Consider the following 21,471-nt stretch of genomic DNA (forward strand, 5'->3'; position numbering starts at 1 on the left):
GGAGATAATGAATCAAGGAAAAATATTTGTATTATATTAAAAGTTCATCACTAAAGGGATGTTGCCTATAAGCATAATTATACATAATGGCCCATTTCCAGGAACCCTTCATCCTCCCAGGTAAGGAGCATTAAGCTAAAATACCTTTGTTTAGCTCACAGGAAACATCCTGACCAGGCCCAACTGTGGAAGACTGCAGGAAGGAAGTAATTAATACTTACCTTCCAGAGGCTATGTGTTAGCCTCCCGTACCTGAATTCTAACTTGGGCAAGATGGTTGTTTGGAACACAAGTCCACCATCTTCTTGGTTGGCTTCTTTCCAAATGAAGTCACTATTTCATGCACTAACAACTGATCTCTCGATTCATTGGTCTGTTGTACAGCAAGCAATTCAAGCTTGGACTTGGTAAAAAAAAAAAAAAAAAACAAATAGAGATTGAGTAGTCAAATCCGTCATTGCCCAGAAGGCATTTTGAGCTGAAGGCATTTTGAGCTGAATCCTAAGTGGCAAGAAGGAGGTGAAAGATCTTTCTTAGAGAAACGAAGAGCAAGTGCAAATGACCTCAAGTGGGACTGAGTTTGGTGTGTTCAGAGATATAAATACCAGTCTGCTTGTCTCGAGCATGACAAGGAAAGGACAGAAGGCTTGGAAAGGAGACATAGAGACTGGCAGCAGTCAGATCAGGCGGGTCCTTGTCAGCCTTGCTAAAGAATCTGATTTCATTCTCAGTCAATGCAAAGGCACTGAAGGGTTTTAAGAAGCAGAGGGGGTGGAGCAGAAGGTTGTATGTGTGACATGATCTGATAATTGTAGCCAGAGTTGTGGATGAGTTGCCCAAGGGAGAGACTAAAGGAGGGAACCTTGGAAAGTATCTCTCTGTATTCAAGCAGGAAAGAATGAAGAGAAAGGTCACAGAGGTAGGATGGGAAGCAATCCAGTGCTAATGCACAGTCCCCCAGAGAGGACGAAGTTTCAGAGAGGAGGGAGCGGTGCAATGAAGTCCAGTGTCAAATGAGGCCAAGGAGTTGCAGAGAGACTATAATCAGATGTAGCATGTTATTTCCCACTCACAAAATGTTGTAAATTCAACTTTGATTAGTGAGGGGATGTATTTAGTCCAAAGCTATGGCACACCTCATGATATATGATATTTACAGTTGCTTAGAGGATAGATATAATTTTTTTATACAGGAACTGGATGTGTACTTATAAACACTAAAGAACCACCTTTCAAATATGTATACTTCTGTTATATTTTGTGCAAGGATTTCTTCTCATGTAATTCCTATATATTTCTATCTTATAGAACTTCTTTAGGAACAGTTCAAATGGGAAGGGGAAAAAAAGCTGAAGTTCTTGCCAGGCACTGGACTACATGTCAGTAATGTGGAAATGAGTAAGATAAAAACTTCCTAACCCTTGAACTTGCCTTCTAGTGAGGAAGAACTATACATAAGAAGAATAGAGAGCAATGGGTGGTGATAGGTGATATCGGGGGTTTATGTCCAATATTTGAAGCAGAGTGGCCTTCCAAAGAAGGGGTGTTTGATACCTGAAGAATGAGTAGGAGTTATAAAATGAGGTGGTGATAAAGTTGTGGGAAGTGTAATGGCCAGCTTTGTGTGTCAGCCTGGCTAGGCTACAGTCCCCTTATTCAATCAAGTAGTAACCTAGGTGTTGCTGGGGAAGTCTTAGTGCTGCTTATTAGGCTCTCAGTGGATGGAATCAAGCACGCACTTTTTATCTAGGATAATTTCTCTTACTCAAGGAAGCTAATTTTGGGCTTAATCACATCCAGAAAATATCTTCACAGCAACACCTAGATTAGGGTTTGACTGAATAATTGGAGAGTATATTCTTGGCATCTTGACTTGTAAAACTGACCATCACAGAAGAGTTTAACAGGAAAGAAATAAATATGTGCTATATGAATATAATGTTAAATTTTCAAATCTTTATTGGATTCTTTTAAACTATAAGTCATTCTTTTAGTTAAATTAAAATTTAAGAATTAACTTAAGATTTATGTTGTCTTATTTATCTATTGATAATTGTTTAGTTTCTATAATATTTTTCTGAACGATCTTGCTTTATTCATTAGATTCCTGAAATTCAAAATAATAGTATAGGATTTATAATTCTAACCATTAATGGAGAGTAAGAATGCAGTAGAACTTATCATGGGGGGAGGGGTAGAACTTCTTAATTCACTATGTAAATCTCTACGTGTTGTTGTGTGTTAGTCGCACTGTCGTGTCCAGCTCTTTGTAACCCAGGGACTGTAGCCCGCCAGGCTTCTCTGCCCATGGAATTCTCCAGGCCAGAATACTGGAGTGGGCAGCCATTCCCCTCTCCAGCGGATCTTCCCAACCCAGGGATCGAACTTGGGCCTCCTGCACTGCAGGAGGATTCTTTGCCATCTGAGCCACCAGGGAAGCCCATTAAGTTTCTAATTGTGTTAGCAAACCTTTCTGACATCCTAAAATTAATAAGCACATTAAAGTGAAAATCAAGTATTAATGAATTATAAACACATTATTTATATAACCAGACTAATTGGCCAATTTTTATTATAAATTCAGATTATCATAACCTTAGTATCTTTTATTTCACTATCAGTTTATAAGAAAAAAGATTTCATTGAGAGATAAAGTGCAGCTTGACTATAACAGCTAGGACAGCCCTAGCATATAGAAGATAATCCACAAATATTTTTTAAGCAACTTTTGAGAAATATAGTGTACTATCTTAAAGTCAGAGTCACACAGATGAAATTAGGACAATGGACTAAAGAGAAAAATGAGATATAACGAGTCAGAATGAAATAAATGGTGTATAGCTACAAGTAATGTGATCTTTGAACACAGGTGTTAGTGAAGACATCACATAAAGCTTTATGGAGTCAGTAGCATTGATTTGGGAAGGTTTAATGTAGTGAAGAAACTGATACTGGTTATTCTAGGCAGAAGCTGTAGGTTGCATGTGGAATTATCTAATTTCCCCTTTTCTTAATTTAAATACAAACTCAAAAACACATTAAAAAATAGAAATCCTCCATAATCTAAGATGTGAAAAATCCACTCCAAATAGAGGGAAAAAATTCCCCCTAAAGCTCTCTGATTCTTCTCCCCAAGAAGTATTTACTGTTAATATTTTTAGGCTTTGGCTTCTAGGCTTTGCCTTACACTTTTTCTCATGATTTATTGATGCAGCCATCTACACACACACACACACGCACACTGCTCTTTCTGCCCTCTCTCCTTTCATTCCTTCTTTTCTGTCTTTAACAAAAGTTGCATCACTCTATACAGATTGGCTGAAACCTTGTTTTATTTGCCTAGTGAATAATGGATACTCTTCTAATTTAATACGTACAAATTTGCCTCCTTATTTTTATTGATGAAATAGTGTTCTCCTGGATGGATATATCATTAATAATTATCTGATCATTCCTTAGTTTGTTGTTAAGTTGTTCTCAAACTCATTTAAATAGTTCAGCTGCATTTTGTTGCAGTGAACATCTTTGTATACATTTATATTTTGATGCCATTATGCCTGAAACAGGGATTCCAAGAAGTGGGATAACCTATTTTGGTATATACATAGATTTAATTTTTATTTGTATTTTCAAATACTTTCTACTGTGATACCAATTTACATTATAGCTAGTATGTGCAAATACACATTTCCTCAAAACCTCATCAGTCATTCAGTATATTTTAGTTAATGTGATAAGCAAAAAGAAACTTACCATCATGCTTTACATTGCATTGATTAAATTATTTGAAGAAGGAAGCAAACTTTTCTAAGAGCATGGTGTATAGAACACATAGCAAAGGAGAGACTGTAGGCAGGAAAACACTTAGGATTTTATGTTAGCAAAAGTCAGAAATAATAAAGGCTTATACTGGAGCAGAAGGAGGTGCCTCTCTTTCACAGCTAAGTGCATGTCACTATTAATAATGTATGGGGATTATTTAGAAATTATTTCCTTAAATGTAGAAAAAAAGTTTTTTTCTTTTAGAGTTAGAAATCATGCAGCACTTTCAAATTGTCCAATACATTTAAGGCATTATATATTCCACTACTTAAATTTAAATGATGAATCCATTAATATGTTACTTGTAATAAAAGCCATAGTCTTTGTCTTTCAAAGGATATTTTTATCAAAATATTAAAAATAAGCCAAAGTCTCATTCAAATAGTTAACTCCAGTTGCCTTTTGTTGTAATATATCATGAATTATTTCTCTGATGGATGGGCAGCCAAATGCAGATAAAATTAGCTTTGCAGTCATTCATTTTAAATTGCTCTTGAATCATTTGGAAGTAAATTCCATTTCAAAAGACTACGCTCCAGGTCTCAGACAAAGAGATAATAGTCATATATTTTATGATATAAGCATAATAGCTTAAGTCTTATGATTTAGAAATATAGAAACTTATGTATTAAGTTCATGAAAATTAAAGCTTGATATATAGCAATAAAACCAGAAACCTAAAGCTTCCTAGATTGATGTTCATAGCATAATATTTTCCTGTCAAAAATTAGGTGGAATGAAAAGTCTATAAAAATAGTACATGGTGCAAAGCTTTCTCTTCTTGTATATAAATGAAAAAACAAAAGGCTATATGAGATAACAGAAAAGGAATACTGAGATTTACCTGATATTGAAATGAAAGTGTTAATATCATTGTTGAATAATGGTAGAAAGTGGAAAATTATGTCATGTGTTAGGGAGGGTAAAAAGAAAAATAATGTTAAATCTGAATCAAAAAGGCAGTATATCTTTAAGTTAATACTGAACTCAACAAACAGAATAAAACCAAATTTGGAAATTTTTCTTTGCTAATTTGAATGAACTACATGCAGAAAAACTGTTTAGCTATTTAATTAAGTCAATTTGTCCAAATAGCGTAATGTGGACAGTATTAGCATCTGGAATGTGCCTTTATATATAATGACTTAAGATAACTGTAGTGTGTTGTCAGAAATAGCTTCACAGTCTGAAGTTGCTATTCACAAATCGAGTTCCCATTATCTCCCTGAAGACTTCAGGAGACTCTTTGGATATTTATATTAAGAAATAAAGTGGTAAGAGGATACACTCACTGCTGAAAAATCAAATTGTTCTTTTATAGCTTCAACTTTTGCAGCATGACCTTAATACTACTATCAAAAAGCTGGCTTATTTGTGCAGTAAAATGAATAGCATGCTAGGAAATGATCTCAGTAAACAGCCTACCAGTTCAAGGTAGAATCTCAAACCTTGTTTATTATTCTCACGTACCTCTAGTGCCCTAAAAATGTTAACCTTGGTGTGGCAGGAATTTTATTTGTTTTGGATCAGGCCTTTGGATGGGCACTGGAGTACATCAAAGGGAAAGCCAGTAACAGATACAATCACACACTTTCCCTTGAACACCACTGCAGACACACTTGCTTAGAGAATTGATTGGCACCTGAGTTTCTCAGTCTGAAAAGCCATGTTTTCTTCTAGAAAAAAATCTGATCACTATAAGAAGCTGGGAAATACCAGATAAGTTCTAAATTGGATATCCACTAAGTAGTATCTAATTTCAATTCTCAGATTTCACATGATGTGAAACCCTCAACTAAACAATGTTTATAGACAGCGCCACCTTCATGGTATGTTGACCTGTGCTGCCACACAGCACCTATGCTTTGTTTAATACCCTGCTCTAAGTGTCTCAGAATTCTTAATACATTTTTATACAAAGGATCCCCAAATTGTCATTTTGCACTGGGCCACACAAATTTGATAGCCAGTCCAGTCTGTAGATTTTACTATTTTTATGACACCTTATATTTGTAAATGAATTTGAGGCACTGTAAACTCTAAAATACTTTGTGGATCTGTTATGAATGCTCAAAGTCACATTAGTGTGAGCATTTTGTTGACCTTCTATAAGTGCCTGATGCTATACTAGACTTATGGAAAATAAAAACAAAAACAACAGTAGACCCTGTCTTCAAAGAACTTTCATACTAGTGTTAAGAATTTGTTATATATTTCTGGCTTTGAAAATTGGGAATAGTTGGATAACTCTGGTTGCCAAAATTGGAAAGTAGATTTCTGCATATGTGAGAGGCAAATTTATAGTGTGATGAGCTAAATGTTCATGAAGAAGTATTTGTAGGTGAACACTTACAGATGATGTTTTTTTCCTTATTGCACATGGTATTTGGAGATGATCACTTTTTCCTTGTTAAATACATATAGATGTAACCATACTGGATATTTAAATACTCAGCCATTTTTCTTTATACATCTTGATTGAAGGGAATTGACTTGCTTGTTTGATTTTTTTTAATTACTAGAGCAAAAATAGAAGATAAAATTTCATTAAAAGGCAATTTATGTAATACCACTATATCTGGAAATCAATGCTGACACTTATCATTTTTTGTCTAGAGCAAAGACAGTTTTCTCTTAGCATGCTTAACCTAATGGTGGGAGAGCTGTTTTCTGGGCCATTTTCCACAGTTGGGCATGGTACCCAGGCCATCTGTTGCAAATGATCAAAGAAAGGGTTTCTCAACAGCAAGCCCACTGATAATCAGTACAGTTGCACTTTTTATTATCTGTTTCACTATGTATATCTTACTGACTCAAGGTCTTGAAAATTACCTTTATAAATGTCGTTCTCTTACACCCAAATTAAGTACTAGAAGTGTTGTACATATTGCTTGATGTGAATTAATCTAGGGCATGGGCTTAAATATACTGTATCTGTAGCACAAGAAATATTAATAAACTAATATACTGTGATTGGTTAAGGCATCTCTCTAGATCAAATTTAAGAATGGGGTTCATACATAGACTAGAATGATGTATTAAAGAAACACTGGAGTTATGATGAAAACATTTTAAATGATAGAAATAATTTCTTAATAAGTTAGATATTGTTATTTAACAGACACCTTGAAAAATTAATAATTTATTAAGCCTCAAACTCATAGAATTATTTCTCTTTCATTATAGTGATCATCTATGTTTTAAAATTCAAAATTAAGGAAATTCAAAATTAGTTTGTTCATACATTTTCTAAATGCATCAAATCATTACTGTTTTTTCCCCACACTTAACAGAGCCCCGTTTGCCTTGAAAGCATATGTGTGACTTTTTCTTGGACTAATCCATTAAGGTTCCCAGTGGTTTGCAACAAAATAATCAGATGAATTTTTTTTTTAAATGACTAAAGCATCTCATATCATTTTATCCACATTTGAACTTGGCTGAAGTCAGAGATGAAGTGAAGAATGAAGAGGTATATGTATTGGCTAGGCAGGGTAATCAATTTTTAGTCCTTTTCTATCTTTCTGTAGGATGTAAACATGTAACTACTTTCGCTGCATTACTGAATAAGGTAAGGTGGTATATAATTACCTGATATCTTACAATCATCATTCCTTCTAAAGGAGCAAGTCTCATCTTCTAGAACAATGGCTGAAAAGAAGGCTTTTTTACATTTTGCTTACTTGAATAAATATATTGTTATGGAATACATACTCATGTTGTATGTATAAATATACACAAATAGTTAAAAAAATTGAGTTACCCTCTGCCTTTGTGAGTAATAATTGAAAACAACAGTAACATTTTACAGAATTTGAGTCTTATATTTTGTGGCACTTTATTGATTATCGGCACAGTCTGTCATTACATGTATCAGTAAGTGCTTCAGAAGAGAAAAACAACAAAAAATGGAATAAGGCCTTCAAGACATCAGCTTCACGCTGATGGATCTGTCAATACCTCAGTGCCCTGTTTCTCTGCCTTTCTGAACTGTTTATTTAGGTACTCTTGAGTGTTCTTGCACATTGACTACAGAAGCTGAAGTTGATGGAAATGAGGTTATTCTGTAGTAAGCTGACAGTTTGTGTCCTTGATGTCCAACAACTGAAAGTCCAGAAATGATGCCCTGTCAGAAGAAAGTATATTAAGGAAGTAAAGTGAGAAATCAAGTTAGAGACGGGAAACATCATTTCCATTGCAGAGTCAGTTGTTTTTAATTGTGGGGTGGTTTTGAAAGCTAGTTTTGTCTGTGATGCAGGTAAAGCCAGTTTTGACTGCAGAACAAATTAGTAGAGACTAGATGTCATTACTAATTGACTGTGATCACATGACCTAGATGGAAAAGTCCCAAGCCAAGTTTCTTAGTGGACAAATGTCCCCTTTCCCAATGGCTGTCTTCCCAAACAGGGAAACAACTGAATAAGCCATGAAATGACTTCCAAGATAATGTCTTAGTAATCAGTGTTTAACTACCAACACCATAATCAATATTTGCTGCTGAATATATGTGCTTTTGTGTGTGTGTGTTTTTTTGTTTTTTTGTTTTTTTTTTTTTAGCAAAGCTAGGAAGATAGTGAAGGACAGGGAAGCCTGGCATGCTGCAGTTCATGGGGTCGTAAAGAGTGGGACATGACCTAGTGACTGAACAACGGCAATACATGCTTTTAAAGAACTTGTAAAAACTTTTAATTTTGGCCTCTGAGTTTTAACTTACATATTAGCCCAGGGTGCTTAGTCAATGTAGGAAGTTAATAATAGTTTTGTTCTCCACTATCCTTCATAAGAAGAAAATTATCAGGGCTAACTGAAATGTAGTGCATTAGATTCCTTTGTCTTTTGTGAAGTATAATAATAGGGTTTCTAAGGGCACTTTTATTAGTTTCTGTTTTTTATTTGGAAATCAAGTTAAAGGAAAATATACCTCAAATTGTGTAAGTATCTGTAATGGTCTTGGGGTTTTGTTTATTCAGTGCTTTGGAGCAGCAAGGTAGGAGCAATATGTTTGACAAATTTCAGTGTATAAAAAAATGAGGCTTTTGTTCTTCATGTTAATACTCTAATATTATTAATATTCTAATGAGAATTGGTGTTGGAGAAGATTCTTGAGAGTCCCTTGGACTGCAAGGAGATCCAACCAGTCCATTCTGAAGGAGATCAGCCCTGGGATTTCTTTGGAGGGAATGATGCTGAAGCTGAAACTCCAGTACTTTGGCCACCTCATGTGAAGAGTTGACTCACTGGAAAAGACTCTGATGCTGGGAGGGATTGGGGGCGGGAGGAAAAGGGGACTACAGAGGATGAGATGGCTGGATGGCATCACTGACTCAATGGACGCAAGTCTGAGTGAACTCCGGGAGTTGGTGATGGACAGGGAGGCCTGGTGTGCTGCGATTCATGGGGTCGCAAAGAGTCGGACACTACTGAGTGACTGAACTAAACTGAACTGAATGAGAATAAGTGACTAATCATATAACTGTATGGTATTTGAGAAACAGTTTCCAAATAAGACTAAACAGCATTTCTAAACTCTAGGTTTTACTGCAAAACTATTAATATTAATACTATTGGTTGACTTGATGTTATCATGTATATTTCCAGTATTGAGAATAATTCTGAGTCAATAATAATTAATAATTATAAATTAATAATTAATCCAATAAATATTTTTGGTTAAGTGAATGAATATATCATGAAGTGGCATCTTTTGAAAATAATGACAGACTTGAATCTGAACTTAAAGATCTTTAACTCATATTTCTAGTATTTCTTCTAAGCTCCTTGCATAGGATTCAAGGCTTACCTAATAGCCAGGTGGCTCAAGTGGAAAAGAATCTACCTGCCAACACAGGAGACATGGGTTTGATCCCTGGATCGGGAGGATCCCCTGAAGGAGGAAATGGCAACCCACTCCAGTATTCTTGCCTGGATAATCCCATGGACAGAGGAGCTTGGCTACAGTCTATGGGCTCATAAGGAGTGGTGTACAACTTAGCGACTGAATACACACACACACACACACACACACACACACACACACACACACACACACAAGAGCCTTATACTTTTCAAATAAGTTTTTCTTATGAAGTTGCTCTCAAGGGTAGCACTGTGTAGTGGGAGGCATAGTGCTATGTTGGGCAGATCACAGTTTGTGAGGGAAACAAAGCTGGGTTGATCGCAGTTCTGCAATTTATTACCTATGTTCTCAGGGCAAGATAATTATCACCCTAGATATTGTGTTTTGTCATGTGTAAAAATAAGGATAACCATCTAAATCCTTAGTTAAACAACTAGTCGCTAGACCTAACACATTGCCTGTTTAATAGCAGGCACTCAAATTACTTAACTAGATGATTTATGAATCATTATTGTTATCAAGCCAGGTTTGTTTTGCCCAATATACAGCAAGCCAAAACTCAGAGCTGCCTAGGTTTTCAGGAAAAAGGGCAGCTAAGTAAAGATATCAAGGAGCAAGTCTCAGAACCACCTCTCCAAAGGCAAGGGTTCAGAGTATTTATGCGTGCATGCTAAGTTGCTTCAGTTGTGTCCAACTCTTTGCGACCCTATGGACTGTAGCCCACCAGGCTCTTCTGTCCTTGGGATTTCCCAGGCAAGAATACTGGAGCGGGTTGTCCTGCCCTTCTCCAGGGGATCTTTCTGACCCAAGGATCAAACCTTTGTCTCCAGCATCTGCATTGGCAGGCAGGTTCTTTACCACTAGCGCCATCTAGAGGTAGCTATGAAGTAAAGAATAAAGAAGCAGGGTTGTCTAAGGCATGGGGAGCCTGGGGAGCTCAGGGAAAGGGGACTGGGAAAAGGTGCAGTTAATTGTTCTACACAGGTGTAACTCAGCTCAGGCCTTTGTTTATTCAAAAATGAAGGCGCTTAGCAGAATCTGAGGGTGGCGTTTTCAGCCCTTAGATGTCAAAATGTCATCCAGTGGACACTCGCACATGCCAAGTTGAAGGGTTGATGTTCCTATACTGTTCAACTCAAGCTAGACACAGCTGATTGCAAGTTCCTAGAAAATGATTCCTAAACATCAGGTGTGATGCCTCTTGGAGTACATGCAAGCCTTCTGTATACCTTGATTAAAGAAAGGGTGAAATGGATATGACTAATGATTGCCCACAGTTTTATTCTTTTTGAACAAAGAGCAAGTGAAAGGCAAATGGCTACAAAGTTCTAAACATTTTTCATTTTCTTGTTTTGCCAGATGACGACTTTTTTCATGAACTCCCAGAAACCTTTCCATCTGACCCACCTGAACCTCTGCCACATTTCCTTATTGAGCCTGAAGAAGCTTATATTGTGAAGAATAAGCCTGTGAACCTGTATTGTAAAGCCAGCCCTGCCACCCAGATCTACTTCAAGTGCAATAGTGAATGGGTTCATCAGAAGGACCACATAGTAGATGAGAGAGTAGATGAAACTTCTGGTGAGTTCTCCATTGCATTTGCACTGCTGTTTAGGATTCACTTACTACTTTGCTGTGTTGTCATATTGTTCCTTCAGTTATTGAAATTGAAAGTGCAATGATTATCCTTTGGTAAAAAATTTTAAGGCCGTTTGGTTAAGATTTGGTAATATCATTCCCTGTATTGCAAAGGAAAATGTGATGAATAAATCTTGACTTGGTTCCTGTTGAACCCCATAGAATTAAGGTATGGTTTATGCTTAAGAGGGCTTCCGTGATAGTCCAGATGGTAAAGAATCTGCCTGCAATGTGGGAGCCCTGGGTTCGATCCCTGGTTTGGGAAGATATCCTGGAGATCGGAATGACTACCCACTTCAGTATTCTGGCCTGGAGAATTCCATAGACAGAGGAACCTGTGGCCTACAGTCCATGGGGTCACAAAGAGTCAGACACAACTGAGTGACTTTCACTTTTACTTTATACTTAAGAAGATAAATAATGAGAGTGAATAGATTGAATTATGGTGAGTAAATACCTTTGTGAAAAATGCCTTTGAATTTCATTTGTGTTTTCAAGTCTGGTGTCAGGCCTAAATATCCTGGAATTGAGGAACGTTTTCAATTAAGGATAAATTGTACTTGTTTACCAACCCACTCCAGTATTCTTGCCTGGAGAATCCCGTGGACAGAGGAGCCTGGTGGGCTGCTGCCCATAGGGTCGCACAGAGTTGGACACAACTGGAGCTCCTTAGCAGCAGCAGCAGCACTTGTTTACATGATTGTCAAGTGTTAATTCCCATGCATAGTTCCCCTTATATATTTTTAAACAATTTGTAAAGACTGTAGATTCAAAATATTTGTATCTTTAACTTACATCTGAAAATGAATCCTAATTACCTAACTCTTCGCTGAAGTTAAATTCAGAGTGACTGAGAAAAGTGATATTGTGGGTTCCACAAAGAAAAGTGGTAAGTGTAGCCCCCATCTGGGTAGATCTTGATTAGAGTATATTTGCTTCTCACATTGTTAAAAATCCTGACTTTATAGCTTTGTACATATCATTCTTAATAGCAAAATACTAAAAGCCAAAGAGAGGATGGAGTAGATCTTAATAAACTGTAGAATTTATATTGGCTATAAAGGTAACTTTCTTGATAGAAATTTCTTATTCCACAATAGGTAACTTAAGAGAGTTGTGGGAACCCCTAGAGTTATTTCAAACTAAGGAAATACATATATTTCTACAGTGGTTCAAGAGTTTTTGCTCTCCAATAGGGAGAATAACAATCTGAATTTTCACATCCCTTCCAGATTTGTGATTTTTTAAATAATATTAAGACATGCATTTTAATAATTAAGACTTCGTTGATCAATATTTCCAAACTAAATTGTGACAAATATGATAAAAGTGGAAGTATTTAAATATCTTCATTGTCTTTCACAAATATCTCTATACAACAAAATGAATACATGTTTTCAAAATTCATTTGTAATTAATTCGTATTTGTATCCAAAGGTTGCTTAATGAGGGGCAAACAGTGACCAGCATTTGAAGGAAATCTTCGTTCAGTGTCTCTAACAATTAAGAGATATTAGATGATTGAACATAGACCGTGAGAAGCCTGAGAAGAGGCATCTCTGAAAAAAAGAAAAAGCTTGTGAGACATATACTTATATAACACAAATGGTCTTAGAAAATTAGGTGGTAGCTCCACATAATTGTCAGTTTGTGAGTCAGTATGCTCACTGCATGCAAGCTGATGACTGTAGAAATAACTGGGTATCTAGCTATATAGTCTCTTCCTTCAGGGAATTGGTCTATTACACCTCTTGGTCTAATTACTCAGTAAATAGCTCCACCAGATGTCTTCAAAATCTCAAGTGAATTGAGTTTTATTTGTTTCAGCCCATTTATTTGTAAAGATTTCAAACACACACATTTTAATAGTAAGAGGAAAAAGAAATAAAACCACAAAACTAAAATGAGAGTCATAAACATACTTAGGCTTGTCTTTACTCGATTAATGAATATGCTTTTATAGGAAGATTATAAATAAAAACAAAATTGCTCTGATACTGTACACGTCTAGCAGCCTCATGCTCTCTCAGTTGTGTATGTGTTTATGTGTATTTTTTTTAAAGACAGTTCCATTTCATAAAGCATTATATTTTTATCTCCACAGAAAATTAATTAATATTGCCTATACCAATGATTAAAAATACATCTTAAAGCAACTATAACTGAAAATATATGATATGTTTTCATTCAAATTCAGGATGGGATAGATTAGAGCTGAGGAAAGATTTGGCAGCCTTAATACTTGCATAGTATTCATATTTGGAATGGAATGCTTATTTGTTATTTTTCCTTTTCATCCAAAACTATACAGGATAGCTAGCATCCAGGAGAATGTGTTACCTTTAAATATAGGAAAAAGAGAGAGACCCACAGAGACTAGTATCTTCTGATATTGTTCCTAACGTAATTTATGTGTGCATGCTCAGTTGTGTCCTGCTCTCTGACTGCGTGGACTGTAGCTCGCCAAGTTCATCTGTCCATGGGATTTCCAAGGCAAGAATACTGGAGTGGGTTGCCATTTCCTCTTCCAGAGGATCTTCCCCATTCAAGGATCAAGGCCAAGTCTCTTGCTTCCCCTGCTTGGTAGGTGAATTCTTTACCACTGAGCCCCCTGGGCGGTCATTTGGTTTTGTTCTTAACATACTGGCCAATGCAATTAGATAAGATAAATAAATAAATAGTTGAAAACGATCATTTGGACAAATATGATTTTGTAGATCTGGAAAACTTATGCAGTTTCAAAGGAAAAAATTGAAAACCATTAAGAAAATATAGAAAAGTGGCTGATAAAAGATATATACAATAACCCACCAACTTTTCTAAGTACTGCTGCTAAGTTGCTTCAGTCGTGTCTGACTCTGTGCAACCCCATAGACAGCAACCCACCACGCTTCCCCGTCCCTGGGATTCTCTAGGCAAGAATACTGGAGTGGGTTGCCATTTCCTTCTCCAATGCATGAAAGTGAAAAGTCAAAGTGAAGTCGCTCAGTTGTGTCCGACTCTTCGTGACCCCATGGACTGCAGCCTACCAGGCTCCTCCATCCATGGGATTTTCCAGGCAAGAGTACTGGAGTGGGGTGCCATACAGTCAGTTCAAATTATGTTGAACTAAAATATATCATTTACAATAACAATGCAAAAATGTAGATACAAAACTATCAAAAATTTGGAGAATTTTAGAAAGAGTTTAAAATCCACTCAGAGACAAAAAAAATAATAATAATGATACAATGCCTTGAATCAAGTGGAAAGACATGTCTTGTTCCTAGATAAAAAGACAATAGTTTTAAATGTTTGCTATTTATAAATGAATCCATAAAGTCATCAGCATTGTGTGAAAAATAATTTGTGAAAATAGCTGGAAAAATTCTGAAATAGTAGCACAATAAAGAGATATCAGCTCTTTTTAACTGTGTCATAAGGCTAAAGAAGTTTGATCTTAGCAGAGAATAAGATACACAGATTAATGGACACAAAATAGAAATCAGGAAATAAATGTCTAAGGCATTTTATACTCTGATGGTGGTAATTTCTAAATGCACAAGGTAGGAAGTTGGAAAAATAAAATATAAATAAGTAAGTAAGTAAATAAATATATAAAGCTTGAGTTCTAGCTCATTCTTTAGAATAAAATAAATTCTAGATGTTAGGGTTAACATCATCATCATTGTTGTCATTGCACCATCATCACTAGGAGAAAGTTCTAGCAATTTATTTATTGGTTGTTTGGTTTCAGTGGTGATCAAAGCTTTTCTAATGAAGACAAAATCCAGAAGCTCTATAAGAAACCATTATTTTAGAAAAAATAAAGCATTATTAAATTTACATAAAGCAAGAAAACCACAAAAACCAAGGAAGAGATATATACTAATCAAAGGGTTAATTTAATTAATATACTGCTAGCTCTTAAAATCGGAGAAGGCAATGGCACCCCACTCTAGTACTCTTGCCTGGAAAATCCCGTGGACGGAGGACCCTGGTGGTCTGCAGTCCATGGGGTTGCTAAGAGTAGGACGTAACTGAGCGACTTCACTTTCACTTTTCACTTTCATGCATTGGAGAAGGAAATGGCAACCCACTCCAGTGTTCTTGCCTGGTGAATCCCAGGGATGGGGGAGTCTGGTGGGCTGCCGTCTATGGGGTCACACAGAGTTGGACACAACTGAAGCGACTTAGCAGCAGCAGCAGCAGCTCTTAAAATATTTTTAAGGGAATGATATGTATACCAATAAAATTGAGCTGAGTTTAAAGATGGAGATGTAGGAAAAGAAATGTAAGTGGTAAAGGCACATCTAAGAAAATGTTGTCAAGATCAGAACAGTTGTTAGACTACAGTGTTGATAATGGAGTGGGATCGGTATATTTCATACTTTGTTGATGAGGTTGCAAATTGACAATCTTTTAGAAGACCAATTTGAAAATATCTGTCAACATCTAAATGTATATACCCTTTCACTCAGTAACTACAAATTTAGAAACTATCTAAAAATAAAATTCCTGATGAGCACAAATGCTTGTATACAAAGTTGTCCATTGTACCCTTGTTGAGGTTAGTATATCAAGGGCAATTCATCTCTAGGATGGAATATGGCATTGCTTTGTAAAACAATGAGATTTGTACACATGTGAAGTGGTAGAAAATTCTATCAGATAAAATTTGAACTGAAAATCAAAATATACGATATTGCATGCAATATATGTCTTTATTATGTAAAAAGAGGATGCACATGTATTTGTCTATGCATTAGGATTTTCTGGAGAAACATACAAGCAGTTGACAGCTCAGAATTTGGGGCAGTAAGAGATTTTTTTTTTATTGTTTGATTTTCATTCAATCGTCTGAATGTATTATCTTCATGATAGATAATGAAATCTGAATTTAAAAGGCCCAAACTGCTTTATTGCAGCTCTTTGCCTTTTATCATAAATCTGCAACCTATACACTACTGGGATTGGAGAGATTTGTAGTCCTCCTTATATTAGAGCTCTTTGTTTTTCATCTGTTTGCTCTTTCAGAACATTGTGAATGAAATTGAATTGCATGGTTCAGACTTGAGGGGTTTTCCTCTGAAGTTAGTTTCATCTGCAACTTTGGTGCCCAGCTTTTTATTTAATACAGTTTGACTATTGTTTTGTTATGGGCCTTAGTGATTATTAATATTAGAATACATTGAATTAATGAATATTAGAATACATAGAATTAATGTAAGAATACATTGTCTTGAAATATATTAGATATCAGAGAAATTTTCTAGGCATTTTAAAAATCAAACTGATTCTCAGATGGCAGGACAGAGAGAAGTCATTGCAAACAAGTTTGTTTTTTGTAGGTATCTCCTCCTTAGAATGGCTTCCCTGGTAGCTCAGTGGTAAAGAATCTGCCTGCCAAGGCAGGAGAGATGGGTTTGGTCTCTGGGTTGGGAAGATACCCTGGAGAAGGAAATAGAAACCCACTCCACTATTCCTGCCTGGAGAATCCCATGGACAGAGAAGCCTGATGGGCTACAGTCCATGGAGTTGCAAAAGAATTGGACACTACTTAGTGACTCCACAACAGCAACAGCTATCTTAGAATAATGATACCTGAAACCAGATACCTTGGAAATCAGATATATTGCCTTGTAACTAAGAAAAGCCAACTATATTCAGTAAGAGCTCCACCAGAGGTACATTTTAATCGAAAAACTACAAAAAAAAAAAAAAAAACAAAACAGCATAAGTTTCTCTCCAACTAAAATTCTTTCTTTTAAATTATGAAGAAATATTAAGTAAATCGTTATATATATTCACTGAGCAAAGCTATTCCATAGATAATAAAATGTACTGATTAAAGATCATTCATTACTGTTACTGTTTGCTTTTCCATCATTTAAATCGCATTTCATTTCTTGCAAATATGTAATATAAAAAACAGAAAAGTGGAAAGCAGCATGTATTAGGTGATTTAGAAATTTTGAGTGTTGAGAAGCTCTTGATAATATAGTATAAGCATCCATGTTCCTTCAGGATTCCAAAGATCTTCATCTGCTCAAAATTTTATGGTTACATTTTTGTGAAAAGTTCAGGCTTGTCTGCTTGGTTTTTATTTACTTGAAACCTTTTCAACCCTTGTTTCCATGGTACCTAAGATTCACCATTGGAAAGTAAACATTTCACCTCTTTGAAGAAACAAGGGAGTTTAGAAAACCTCCATTGGTTTGAAATTTTAGTAAGCCCTAGGTTTTCCCTCTTCATCTGTAATTATTCTCTCATTAGCAGAATATTACAAATAGGACCAACATGACAGCATTGCAAAGAATTTCAGGCTTTATACTGAATCCCATGAATTATGTCTTTAGTCATCACAGCAATCTTATGATATAACTTTGGGACTCTCCTTTTCAAATGAAAAAACTGAGGCTCAGCAGGATAAAGAAACCAATTTGCCCAGTTGCATATGAACTCAGTTCAGTTCAGTTTAGTCTCTCAGTTGTGTCCGACTCTTTGCAACCCCATTATCGCAGCACTCCAGGCCTCCCTGTCCATCACCAACTCCCGGAGTTCACCCAAACTCATGTGCATTGAGTTGGTGATGCCATCTAGCCATCTCATCCTCTGTCCTCCCCTTCTCCTCCTGCCCCCAATCCCTCCCACCATCAGAGTCTTTTCCAATGAGTCAACTCTTCACATGAGGTGGCCAAAGTAGTTTCAGTCTCAGCATCAGTCCTTCCAATGAACACCCAGAACTGGTCTCCTTTAGGATGGACTGGTTGGATCTCCTTGCAGTCCAAGAGACTCTTAAGAGTCTTCTCCAACACCCAAGTTCAAAAGCATCAATTCTTCGGTGCTCAGCTTTCTTCACAGTCCAACTCTCATATCCATACATGACCACCGGAAAAACCATAGCCTTGACTAGACGGACCTTTGTTGGCAAAGTAATGTCTCTGCTTTTCAATATGCTATCTAGGTTGGTCATAACTTTCCTTCCAAGGAGTAAGCGTCTTTTAATTCCATGGCTGCAGTCACCATCTGCACTGATTTTGGAGCCCCCAAAAATAAAGTCTGACACTGTTTCCACAGTTTCGCCATCTATTTCCTCTGAAGTGATGGGACCAGATGCCATGATCTTCATTTTCTGAATGTTGAGCTCTAAGCCAACTTTTTCACTCTCCTCTTTCACTTTCATCAAGAGGCTTTTCAGTTCCTCTTCACTTTCTGCCATAAGGGTGGTTTCATCTGCATATCTGGGGTTATTGATATTTCTCCTGGCAATCTTGATTCCAGCTTGTGTTTCTTCCAGCCCAGCGTTTCTCATGATGTACTCTGCATATAAGTTAAATAAGCATGGTGACAAGATACAGCCTTGACGTATTCCTTTTTCTATTTGGAACCCATCTGTTGTTCCATGTCCAGTTCTAACTGTTGCTTCCTGGCCTGCATACAGATTTCTCAAGAGGCAGGTCAGATGGTCTGGTATTCCCATCTCTTTCAGAATTTTCCACAGTTTATTGTGATCCACACAGTCAAAGGCTTTGGCATAGTCAATAAAGCAGAAATAGATGTTTTTCTGGAACTCTCTTGCTTTTTTCATGATCCAGTGGATGTTGGCAATTTGATCTCTGGTTCCTCTGCCTTTTCTAAAACCAGCTTGAACATGTGGAATTTCACAGTTCACCTATTGCTGAAGCCTGGCTTGGAGAATTTTGAGCATTACTTTGCTAGCATGTGAGATGAGTGCAATTGTGTGGTAGTTTGAGCGTTCTTTGCCATTGCCTTTCTTTGGGATTGGAATGAAAACTGACCTTTTCCAGTCCTGTAGCCAATGTTGAGCTTTCCAAATTTGCTGGCATATTGAGTGCAGCACCTTCACAGCATCATCTTTCAGGATTTGGAATAGCTCAACTGCAATTCCATCATCTCCACTAGCTTTGTTCATAGTGATGCTTTCTAACGCCCACTTGACTTTACATTCCAGGATGTCTGGCTCTAGGTGAGTGATCACACCATCATGATTATCTGGGTCGTGAAGATCTTTTTTGTACAGTTCTTCTGTGTATTCTTGCCACCGCTTCTTAATATCTTCTGCTTCTGTTAGGTCCATACCATTTCTGTCCTTTATTGAGCCCATCTTTGCATGAAATGTTCCCTTGGTATCTCTAATTTTCTTGAAGAGATCTCTAGTCTTTCCCATTCTCTTGTTTTCCTCTATTTCTTTGCATTGATCACTGAGGAAGGCATTCTTATCTCTCCTTGCTATTCTTTGGAACTCTACATTCAAATGGGAATATCTTTCCTTTTCTCATTTGCTTTCTGCTTCTCTTCTTTTCACAGCTATTTGTAAGGCCTCCTCAGACAGCCATTTTGCTTTTTGCATTTCTTTTCCATGGGGATGGTCTTGATCCCTGTCTCCTGTACAATGTCACAAAGCTTTATCCATAGTTCATCAGGCACTCTATCAGATCTAGTCCCTTAAATCTATTTCTCACTTCCACTATATAATCATAAGGGATTTGATTTAGGTCATACCTGAATATCTAGTGGTTTTCCCTACTTTCTTCAATTTAAGTCTGAATTTGGCAATAAGGAGTTCATGATCTAAGCCACAGTCAGCTCCCAGTCTTCTTTTTGCTGACTATATAGAGCTTTTCCATCTTTGGCTGAAAAAATATAATCAATCTGATTTCGGTGTTGACCATCTGGTGATGTCCATGTGTAGAGTCTTCTCTTGTGTTGTTGGAAGAGGGTGTTTTCTATGACTAGTGCATTCTCTTGGCAAAACTCTATTAGTCTTTGCCCTGCTTCACTCCATACTCAAGGCCAAATTTGCCTGTTACTTCAGGTGTTTCTTAACCTCCTACCTTTGCTTTCCAATCCCCTATAATAAAAGGACATCTTTTTGGGGTGTTAGTTCTAAAAGCTCTTGTAGCTCTTCATAGAACCATTCTTCAGCTTCTTCAGTGTTACTGCTTGGGGCATAGGCTTGGAGAACTGTGATATTGAATGGTTTGCATCGGAAATGAACAGAGATCATTCTGTCGTTTTTGAGATTGCATCCAAGTACTGCATTTTGGACTTTTTTGTTGACCATGATGGCTACTCCATTTCTTCTAAGGGATTCCTGCCCACAGTAGTACATATAATGGTCATCTGAGTTAAATCCACCCATTCCAGTCCATTTTAGTTCGCTGATTCCTAGAATGTTGACATTCACTCTTGCCATCTCCTGTTTGACCACCTCCAATTTGCCTTGATTCATGGACCTGACATTCCTGGTTCCTATGCAATATTGCTCTTTACAGCATCGGACCTTGATTCTATCACCAGTCATGTCCACAACTGGGTATTGTTTTTTCTTTGACTCCATCCCTTCATTATTTCTGGAGTTATTTCTCTACTGATCTCCAGTAGCATATTGGTCACCTACCAACCTGGGGAATTCCTCTTTTAGTATCCTATCATTTTGCCTTTTCATGCTGTTCATGGGGTTCTCAAGGCAAGAATACTAAAGTGGTTTGCCATTCCCTTGTCTGGTGAACCACATTCTGTCAGACCTTTCCACCATGACCCATCCATCTTGGGTGGCCCCACACAGCATGGCTTAGTTTCATTGACTTAGACAAGGCTGTGGTCCATGTGATCAGATTGGCTAGTTTTCTGTGATTGTGGTTTCAGTGTGTCTGCCCTCTGATGCCCTCTTGCAACACCTACTGTCTTACTTGGGTTTCTCTTACCTTGGACGTGGGGTATCTCTTCCCGACTGCTCCAGCAGAGCGCAGCCACTGCTCCTTACCTTGGATGAGGTTGCCCCTCCTGACCTTGTCATGGAGTAGCTCCTCTTGGCCCTCCTGCGCCTGGGCAGCCGCCACTCCTTGGACATGGGGTCGCTCCTCTCGGCCTGATATGAACTCAGTTCAGTTCAGTTCAGTCACTCAGTCATGTCCAACTCTTTGTGACCCTATGAATCATAGCACACCAGGCCTCCCTGTCCATCACCAACTCCCAGAGTTCACTCAAACTCATGTCCATTGAGTCCGTGATGCCATCCAGCCATCTCATCTTCTGTTGTTCCCTGTCTCCTCCTGCCCCCAATCCCTCCCAGCATCAGAGTCTTTTCCAATGAGTCAACATCAGGTCTCTCTGATTCCAAAGTTTTTGCTCTTGGCCCTGTACTCAGT

At 37.2% G+C, this 21,471-nt stretch overlaps 1 protein-coding gene across 1 annotated transcript in view; it reads left to right on the plus strand.

The window, feature by feature from the left end:
• The first annotated feature begins 624 nt into the window (after positions 1 to 624).
• UNC5C (unc-5 netrin receptor C) overlaps positions 625 to 21,471 on the plus strand; it is a 195,321-nt gene continuing 174,474 nt past the window's right edge. Inside the window, exons 1-3 of the mRNA XM_040237306.1 lie at positions 625 to 686; positions 8,793 to 8,809; positions 11,039 to 11,260. Coding sequence (XP_040093240.1) covers positions 625 to 686; positions 8,793 to 8,809; positions 11,039 to 11,260 — 301 coding nt within the window. The remainder of the gene's footprint in view (positions 687 to 8,792; positions 8,810 to 11,038; positions 11,261 to 21,471) is intronic.

The sequence above is a fragment of the Oryx dammah genome, unplaced genomic scaffold, assembly GCF_014754425.2.
Source record: "Oryx dammah isolate SB20612 unplaced genomic scaffold, SCBI_Odam_1.1 HiC_scaffold_3, whole genome shotgun sequence".
Taxonomy (NCBI): Eukaryota; Metazoa; Chordata; class Mammalia; order Artiodactyla; family Bovidae; genus Oryx; species Oryx dammah.